Raw genomic sequence first — 10,424 nt, 5'->3', positions numbered from 1 at the left:
CAACCCAATTGCTGGGTTTGTCCCTATTTTACCCAGCACTGGGTTGTATTTAACCCAGCATTTTTTAGAGTGTACAGTAGTTTGTCACTGATATTAAAATAGCACTGATGACTTTCTTCTGCTGAAGACAAAAGCCAGTCATGGCCTAATGGTTAGAGAGTCGGATTTGTAACCCAAAGATTGGGGGTTCGAGTCTCTGTAGTGTCAGGGATTGTAGGTGGGGGGAGTGAACGACCAGCGCTCTCTTCCACTCTCAATACCATGACTGAGGTGAGACCCTTGAGTACTGCAGCAAAAATGGCTCTGGGTGTGTGTTCAGTGTGTGTGTGTGTGTGTGCACGTGTGCACTTGGGATGGGTGAAATACAGAGCACAAATCCCAAGTATGGGACACCACACTTGGCTTCACTTTTCAAAAGCAGGTATTGAAGAATGTTGGTAACCAAACAGTTGCTGGTAGCCATTTGGAAGTATAGAATAAAATACTATGGAAGTCAATGGGGACCAGAAACTGCTTGGTTACCAACATGCTTCAAAATATATCTCAATAAAAAATTTTGGGTGACCTATCCCTTTAATATCTGCTAACACTTTATTTTGATGGTCTACTGACTATAAGTCACTTTGCAAGAACATGTCAACTTATTCTACTAACAGTCTAATAACACTCTAATGACTGCTAGTTGGCATGTAGTTGCAAAGTCACTTCAGGTCAGCAGCATGTCTGAGAGCACCATCAAAATAAAAAAAGTGAAATGCATTTAATAAATCCGACATAAGCTCTGAATTTATCCTCAATCACTTTTGATTTTATTCTTTAAGAAGCATGCAAAGGGAAAACACTGTAGCAAAAAATAAGCTCTGCAGAAGAAAACGTTCCGCTGCTGCCAGATGACAAATAAAAAAATCATTTTACAGAGAGTTGCTCATCTTAAGAATAAGCAGTTTGGCATTGTGTCGTTTACCACAGACACACGTATTTATTAAACTCCATGAAAAAGCCCGTAAGACAACGGCACTGCCCTGGCTTTCCTAAAAATAAAAATAAAAAGCATAGTAAAAAAAGGTAAACATTAGAAGTATGCCAGAAACGTAAATTCATCAAATACATTTCCTGTTTCTCTTTAACAGGTGCAAAATTGATACTTGCATTGTGCACAAAATATTCAAGCTGTCTTTAAAATGTAATTCAACCAGTTTTCAAGATGTTTCTCTGGAACAAATAAATCATGTGTCAGAAACTTGGGTGCGAAAAAGAACATGAACGGCAGGCATCTTGTTTTAGTTATAAAGCAAGATTTGAAAGTGTGTCTTTCAATAACGGTGTTACATTCACAAGATACATTTTTTTAAATGTTTTCGGTGATGAATGAATTATAATAAAAAGATTATAATCATTCATCCCCACAAAAACTACTACTGCATCTGTTTGCTTAAAAGAGCATGACTGTATTACGAAACCCTTAAAAACTAATTCTGACGTGTCTGTAAACATGTCTACAAAGGGCTCATTCAACACTTGTTCAAGTACTGGAGTATCTTTATGTCCGTGAGGAATGCTTTGGGAAGTGCAATATACAAACAAACTGCTTGACAGTCGCTTCCGATCTTTGCACATGTACACTGTTCAAATGCTAAAATCAAGGGACGCGCGCCAACTAGGGCGAAGTCTCCTTCAGTCTTAGTGCAGATCATCTCCGGCAGGAGGCCAGTGGATTCAGCTGGACATGTGGACTGGATACGCGAGCCGGACGTCCAGAGCCTGGTTGTGCTGTGCCAGCGAGGTGTGATGGTAGTGCATGACCAGATCCTTCAGAGACTTGTGGAGATCGAACGGTTCGACGAACCCGAAGCCGCGCTCCGTATGGCGAATCACGCAGTGCCTCACCTGGCTGCCGACCCTGTGGATGCAGAGATAAGAGCAGGGCTAGGAGAGCTGAAACTAAAAACGGAAACACTCATGCATTGCTATAAAACTAACCAAAACAGAATCGAAAAGACCTAAAATGCTTTCTGTTTTCATTTTTGATTCTTTAATCATAGCAGAAAGCAGAGCAGAATTGACAGTGAAGGGACAATCAGTGACTGATGAAGAAATATCATTTTACCATCTGTGTTTTGCGGAAAAAAATAAGTCATGGAGATTTGACAGAATATGAGGGTGAGTAAATGCCCGAATTTCATTTCTGGGTGAACTAGCTCTTTAAGGTGGATTAATATTGTGAATCTGTTCGATTAAATGAATCGGTTCATTGAAGTGGAACTCAACAATCGTCACATAATGCAATCGGTCGTTTCTCTCCAGTCTAATGGCGCTTTTCCACTGCATGGTACGGCATGGTACGGTTCACTTTTGGGGGTTTTTCCACTGGGTACAGTACCTGGTACCTGGTACTTTATTTATGGTGCTTTTCCACTGCGTGGTACGGCTTGGTACGGTTCACTTTTGGGGGTTTTTCCACTGGGTACAGTACCTGGTACCTGGTACTTTATTTATGGTGCTTTTCCACTGCGTGGTACGGCTTGGTACGGCTCGGTACGGTTCACTTTTGGGGGGTTTTCCACTGGGTACAGTACCTGGTATCTGGTCCTTTTTTTAGTACCACCTCGTTTGGGGTTCCAAGTGAACCGTACCGTTACCAAAACGTGATGTGTAAACTCTGCTGATCACGGATTGGCCGGAGAGAATCGTCACTACCTGCATCACTGAACTTGCGACACAAACACAACAGAACCGCTAGATTTAAATCAGTACAGCCAGCGAAGGATCGAACGCAACCGTTTTGAACAAACGCTCTTTTTGTAACATCCAAAAAATGGCTTTTTGTGGTCTGTTGAGGAAGTACAGACGTTCCTCTCGTTGATAGCTGAGGAGCGGATCCAGCGAGAGCTTGATGGGGTGACGCGGAATGAAAAAGTTTTTTTTAGGAGTCGTGGTAGTAGAGGCGGCGCAACTATAACCACATGTGAATAATCCCGCCCACTCTAAAGCGGTACTGTGCCGAGCCGAACCGTGCCGTGCCGAGTCGTACCACGCAGTGGAAACGCGCCATAAGTGGCCAGAATAGGATGCAACGTGGAGCAGACTTCACACAATTCGTCAAATGTCTCCCTATATGAGACTATAGCCTCTGAAGATGCCAGTGAAGTTATGGAACATACAAACAAGCAAACAGGAATGCATTTCAGTTCTCGTGTGATTAAACACATGATCAAACACCGCTGACTGATGACTTACACCACAGAGCAGGCATAACAGTCCTTGGTGCTGCTGTTGCGGATGAGGAAAGCTCCAGACGGCTTCCCCTGGAGAAGCTCCTCTGCCTGCCGTCGACCGAGATCCCCCACAAACCAGCTCTCTTCCTCCAGGAGCTCCACACTCTTCTCCTCCTCCTCTTTCACCTCATATGCAGACCTGAGAAAACAACCACTTGATCATCTGGATTTGTCTTGTAAATGCCAGTTCCCTGTTCACCAGCCATCGTCTCTACAGACCTTACAGACCTATTGCATCAGACAGCAGCCAGACGTGTCCCCGCTCGCTCCCTCTGACTTCGTTAATAAAAACGGGAAATTAAACGGCTTCAAAAGGTGCTTTTATATTGAGCGGATTTTTAAATAAGATCAGTGGTGGCAGGTAGATTGTAGAGTTCAAATAAAAATAAGGCAGCGGCTATTTACACTAAGTGAAAATAGCAGTATTTTTTAACGATATGCTATTTACACTAAGGGTGCTTTCACACTTGGTTTTGATTTTGGTACGATTGCGTTCACATCAGCAGCGAACCGTACCGGAGTTCACTTGAACCGTACCCCAGACCACCCCTTTTTAAGCAGACTCGGGTACGGTTCGCGGGTGTGCACCAGAGTTCAGAAGACCGCGTTCAATGTCAATCGAACCCGGGTGCGCACCAAAAGTGCTAGTGTGAAAGCACCCTAAGTGCAAATAGCTATAGATTCTATTTACACTATGTTAAAACAGCAAGATTTCCTGCTATTTATACTACTTGTTGCAAATAGTAGCAATTATCTGCACCTCAGTATTGTAGTACATTATAAAACAGTACGCAATAATAATGTATTGAGCGTAAATTATCATTTTAATTCAAATTATTAAATAGATGCCCCCTTATTGGGACAATAAAACCCTCCCTTCTTTCATTTTTGCTGAAAATAAATGCCTTTCCGATGCGATATGAGATTTGAAAAGGAAGAAAAAAAGTTTGGCAAAAGGTGGGTTCGAACTCGGGTCGATCGCGTCAAAAAGCACGCGCCTCACCATCTACGCCACTGAAACTGACGTCTAACGAGCGTCTTTGTTCAGTGCTGACTAGCCCAATCAGACGTTGGTGGGCGGAGTTAGTGTAAATAGACTCATGTCACACAGTTCAGTGAAGATATTTTTAATGAAACCCGAGAGATTTCTGTCCCTCCATTGAAAGTCCATTCCCCCAAAACTTATATGGCTGAAAGCCTAAATTAAATTCGCCCTTCATCGTCACACCGATCATGTGTCTTCAAAAGACTTGGAATAAACCCCTCGGTTCATATGGACTTCCTTAAGACCTCTTAACTTATTGAAGTGTCATAATGTTGGATAGAAAGCACTCGGGTTTCATTAAAAATATCTGTATTTGTGTTTTCACTCATTCGACACACAGAACATGCAGACTTCATATTTAATTAGCAGTCTTTTTGAGCTTTAATATTCACAGACACTAGTCCATTTCATGATTTGAGTAAGTGTACAGCCCTACTTTTGAGGTACTCATCCAAGATTTGCCAAATTCTGTTGTACTGTAAATTAAGCAGTATCATGGAGACTTATGGATGTGCAACCACTGCATAGGAATGAACTAGCAACCACTGAGAGCACCCTAGCAACCGCCTAGTTGCTACACTTTACCAAACATCCACATAACAACATCCTGATTTTTGCACTGGCAAGCCACATTCAACAATCACGTTACCAGGCGTAATTCCAAGAGAAACCCTGGTGCTCTTTTGAACATATAGATCATCTGAACACTCACTCTTTCGGCTCACTCTGGACTGGGTTTTGGAAATCCTTGCAAGATTTCTCTTGAGAATAGCACTGCTCTTTAGAGATCTCGGTCAGACTGACGGCCTCAAATGGATTTCTCCTTTGGATTTCCTGTAAAGCAACAGGGAAAATCTTAGAAAAGCTGTGTATTTGATATACTTGATATACATTTCTTCTTTTTTTTTTTTTACAACTAGATGTAAAACCTAAAACTTAAATCACTGCCTTTAAAATAATCTAAAATAAAAAGAAAACCCCAAATTAACTAAATGTAGATATTCGGTTCATATTCATTATATATTTTTGTTCCTAGTTGGCAGTGATTAGAAATACTTTTTTTTTTTTATGTGAACATTTTGCATTCCTTAGGTAAATAATAAATATCAGTTAAATCGATATTATTTCTATATAGTTATATATAAATGTAGTATATAGATTTTTTACATGATTATATTTGTCTTAATTTGTTTTATTAAATATTTTTTGTTTTAATATTTTTTAATAATTACTGTACATGACGTAATTAAGTATAGGAAGAACTTAACCCAAAAAAAATTTATAATAATAACTACACAGTATTGTTTTAATATATAAAAACGAATAATAACTACCAAAAAAAAATGTGAAGACGAATTCTAATACTAAAACTGAAATTCAGTTGAAAATAATATACAAATATAAACTAATTTAAAAAACACTACTATAATAATGCTGATTTGAACCTTTTCCATGGCTTACCTGTAATAGCGTAGTGCAAGCATCATAGAGCTGGTCATACTCGGCCGTCTTTTGAAACAGTCTTAAACATTCATGGAGTTTCTCTCTGGTTGCACTCAAAAACTCTTCCTTCACAGGCAGATCCTGAAAATGCAATGAATTTAATGACTAAAGGTGTTCATATATATATATATACACACACACACACACACACACACACAAACATGTAAATATTTCTTAAATATATACACGTATGGGTTTATTTATATATACATATTATTTAAAAGAATAAACAGATTTATACACAAAAAAAATCTTAGTAGATTTTGTATAAATTAGGGCGGTCAAATCGATTAATCGTGATTAATCGCATCCAAAATAAAAGTTTGCATGCTGTGTATATAAGTATATATAAATAAACACACATACATGTAAAAATAAGAAATATATGTAGTATATATTTAAATATATATATACACACACACACACACACACACAAACATGTAAATATTTCTTAAATATATACACGTATGTGTTTATTTATATATACATATTTACACAGCATGCAAACTTTTATTTTGGATGCGAGTAATCACGATTAATCGATTTGTCCGCCCTAGTATAAATGTATTTATCAATAAAGTCTATGATTTCCGTGAGTTTTTATTTTATATATATACACATTTAACATATGAATATATATTTCAGTATAAAATAACTCATGATATATTATGATAAAAAGTATTTACATTCTGTAAAATGAGTTAATATATTTAATATTTCAACTGTTTTACACAGAAAACACATTTAAGCATTAACAGGAATATTTTTTTCTGTGTAAAATAGATTAAATATTTAATAGCTGTACTGTAAAATGAATTAATGCATTAAACGTTACATTTAAAATGTAACTAAGCATTAACATTTTCGTCAGATATACATATCCATAACATCCTTACAATACAAACAGGAGTTGCAAATCGTTGAATTAAAAAAAAATATTTTAACAAAATAAATAACCTTTATTCTAATACTGTTAACCACCACATATTAGCATATATGTAATAGATTTCTACTATGGAGAAGGTTACGATTTGTGAATATTTACAACGTGAAGAGACGTTGACCAGCGGACCTCTGCGATTGGCTGAACTGAAGACTGTGCGAGGCTCATGAATACTAATCAAGTGAAGTGATTGGACGCTCGAGGACTGTTACCAAGCAACGTCAACATTGCCTATTTAATATTCATAAGCTAACGCTTCGCCATAGTAGGAAAGGTAGTTTGACCCGAACGAGCTCCGCGGTGACATGTCGAGACATGCAGAAGCCCAAGACTGAATCGACTCACTTTTATAGCATCCGAACTAACTTTCACAAATGTTAACTTCGCCGGACACTGACATGTTGTTATTGTTGTTCCCGAGATTGACGCTCGTGCCGAGACAACCAGAACAAAGGCAGAGTGACTTGAACAGAATAAACACCCAATATAAACAGATGAGAAGCAAATAATACACGGATAAAGTTACGAACCAGTGCCAGCTGCGCTGACTCGACTCATTTCGATGTAAGAAAACGGTTCTGCAGACGATGACATCCTTTCTTCAACAATGGATCGTGTTGCTGAAGTGAATTAAGCCCTTTTGAACACTGTAAATCGTAACGTTGAATAACTGTAAACGACTGTTATAATTTGGCAGCCAGTCATTAAAATAAAACTTAGCAATAACGCTTATAATCGTGTGCCATGATCAGTACGTTCATTACAGCATTGCTCTAAATATCCTTCTGAGTAAATAAAACTCGGGACGATATAAGTGTCTTTGGACGATACCATTTATTTACATGGGGGAACCTTCAAGCGGGATGTAGTCGTTTTGTTGTTATTATTACTTTGTTGATATTATACTTTGCTTTTGCTTTATAAGACTATTGAGTTAAATCAATTTTATAATTGGTTATTAATTATATCCACTTATTTAAAGCCGCTGTTGTGTTAATGCGAGGGGTTTTCACCCCCTCTCCCCGCAACTATGCTACGGTCCGCTTTTGTCCTGCATCGTGCCGTCGGTAATTTTCTTGAACAAGTTGTTTAAAGTCATAATTCTGCGTTTTCTGCACACGGACACTGTCATTTGTGACGTTTAAGGAATAATAAAAATGTCTAAATGAATAAAGAAAAATGTCACGATTTTGAATCACTTCAATATTGAAAAGGTCATGCTGCACACACAGGGGGAGTTGCTTCAGTAGGGAACATTGTGTACTGTTGGCATTGTCTGCCTTTTCTGCGCTTCAGTAGTGTTCAAACACTAGCTGCTTAAGCCTGCCAAGCAGCATGCTTCTTAAATACATAAAAACTTGTGAATTGTGCTTGCATGATGATATCTTGAGCACGTCTATGACGGAACAGCTCAGAAAGACTGTTAAATAAAATCTAGGATTCACTCTTCGTTTGAATTTGTTTGGTGTTGTGTGTTGTAATAGCAAGTTTAATATGTAATACAGAACTGCAATTGTTATAATTTGGCAGCCAGTCATTAAAATAAAACTTAGCAATAACGCTTATAATCGTGTGCCATGATCAGTACGTTCATTACAGCATTGCTCTAAATATCCTTCTGAGTAAATAAAACTCGGGACGATATAAGTGTCTTTGGACGATACCATTTATTTACATGGGGGAACAAGGGGCGTTACATTTCCGACGAGTGCTTGTGGTGTTCGGCCAATCACAATGCACTGGGTCAGCTGGCCAATCAGAGCAGACTGCGCTTGTCGGAAGGAGGGGCTTTGTAGAAAACGAAGCGTTTGAGAGAGGCGGGGCATAGAGGACCTACAATAATGTACAGTATTTGAAAAATAATGTGTTTTTTGAACATTAAAGCATGTCAACATATTCTGTTACACCAAATACACAAAATAATGATCTTTAAAGTAGCACCATATGACCCCTTTAAGGCAAATGTTATGTGCATAGACATGGTTTAAGGCCTTATAAGCAGTTGGCAGTTTTCTGTTCTTCCATTTTTTCGCAAGTATTACATCAAAAACAGTAATAATAAATAATGCATCATCTTGTTTCATTTCAAGTTTATTCCATCTATTCTGCATAATCTGTGTGCAGAAACGACATAACTGGCATCTCTTTGCAGAAACTGTGCAATGAATGAAGCAATAGCAGCCACAGTTCCTGTCATCAAACGGTCATTAATGCTGCCTAACATGAAATGCATTTATAATATGTTTGATTCCATCTGATTCTTTTTACCAACCTGTTTACATTTACAATTTTTCAAATACAATCCATCACAAACCAAATCTGACCTCCTCTATAGGCTCATTGTTATGTTTGGAATGTTATCGCTCATAATTTCGATATTTTATTTCATGGCGATAAACACCTTTACATATTGAGATGTCAGAATAGAATTCTGTTTATTTTTGCATTTATAGGATCATATCCACAATTGACAGAATATGTTTATGCATTTTGTTACATACTGATTTTCTGTATAGTGATAACATCAGTTTCAAACACACGTCACTGGCTCAATAAACATTTCCTTTCCATTTAATACAAACAAATACATAAAACAAATGTAATACAGATGTATAATACAAACAATCCACTTAAAATGGAACAAAATATCATGGCTCTTGCTTTTAGACAAATCACATTGCACTTTTCAATAAGCACAAGTGATACTGTGTCTATTTATGGTCTATTTATGGAAAACTATGCCAAGATCAGGAAGTGCGTATCCAGAGCCATGGCCATTGTGTTTCCGGCTTCACAACTTCATTTAGTCTCTGTTAGCACGCAAAGATTAGAGAATATGAATCATTATATGTGCTTTGACCTCCACTGCAGTGCATTTGGTTGGTTTTAAGAGCCAACCTCAGATATGCTGTGGTATTATATATGTTTTACATTTCTGAATTTAGGGCATTTTTTGGTGAATTCTTTCTTCCAAGCTCAAATTCCACTCTTATCATATTTTTCCATAGCTGTGGGTAACAAAGAAACACAACAAAACCACACTGACTTACTGTAAATTAAGGCAAGACTCACTTATGGCCACATTATTTTGTGTTTCATAATAGTTCTACTGTGTGAATTTTACTGCTAATTTATCTGTGCTCTTTTACTGAGCACTTTGGATTACTAAACACCATCACGGTAACACACATGAAACTGAAATAATGCAATAAACATTCATTTAACAACATTAGGTGTAACACACAACCCTAATATACAAAACCGATAAGAAAAAACTAAGAAGAAACATAGTTATTTCAACAAAAAAACATCAAATTTGAAATGTAACGCAGGGAATTCTGGGAATGTCTATTTATTGTCTTTTTCACTTCCAAAAACTGTATACTACCGTAAAATTAATGTCCAATAGAGTTTTTCACCGTATATAGTAGGGGAATTTACCGTTTAACAGGTTTTTACTGTAGCATTTTACAGTCTTTTACAGTGAAATTCACGGTAATTTTTTACAGTGTATAATTTGCATGTACATCTGCATCTGCTCCATCTGAGCTGGAATGTGGTATTTGTATTGGTGTTTGATAAAGAAACGTCTCTAGCACAGGTCACAGTCTGCAAACGAGGACATGCAATTCCAATACAAACACTACAGGAATAAAAT

General features: G+C 37.6%; 1 protein-coding gene across 1 annotated transcript; it reads right to left on the bottom strand.

The window, feature by feature from the left end:
* Window positions 1–786: 786 nt before the first annotated feature.
* LOC107574784 (phosphatidylinositol 3-kinase regulatory subunit gamma-like) lies at window positions 787–7,543 on the bottom strand. Its single transcript, XM_016261224.1, has 6 exons — window positions 7,297–7,543; window positions 7,211–7,229; window positions 5,782–5,908; window positions 5,033–5,154; window positions 3,238–3,414; window positions 787–1,900 (listed from the first exon to the last, which is right to left on the bottom strand). Exons 1-6 carry the CDS (start codon window positions 7,358–7,360, stop codon window positions 1,717–1,719), a joined length of 693 nt encoding a protein of 230 aa, XP_016116710.1. The 5' UTR covers window positions 7,361–7,543; the 3' UTR covers window positions 787–1,716.
* Window positions 7,544–10,424: the final 2,881 nt, after the last annotated feature.

Source organism: Sinocyclocheilus grahami, unplaced genomic scaffold (genome assembly GCF_001515645.1).
Source record: "Sinocyclocheilus grahami isolate Dianchi unplaced genomic scaffold, SAMN03320097.WGS_v1.1 scaffold2338.1, whole genome shotgun sequence".
NCBI lineage: Eukaryota > Metazoa > Chordata > Actinopteri > Cypriniformes > Cyprinidae > Sinocyclocheilus > Sinocyclocheilus grahami.
Note: the sequence above shows the minus strand (reverse complement) of the source record. Positions and strands in the feature narration are given on the sequence as shown.

Bases quoted from the DNA above. Each gene is read 5' to 3' on its own strand.
- LOC107574784 (XM_016261224.1), bottom strand. From the start codon at position 7,360: ATGTCATCGTCTGCAGAACCGTTTTCTTACATCGAAATGAGTCGAGTC. The intron at 5,155-5,781 runs GTAAGCCATGGA...GTTGCTTTACAG, and splicing joins CTTGCACTACGCTATTACAG to GAAATCCAAAGGAGAAATCC. The intron at 1,901-3,237 runs GTAAGTCATCAG...CTGCATCCACAG, and splicing joins TGTTATGCCTGCTCTGTGGT to GGTCGGCAGCCAGGTGAGGC.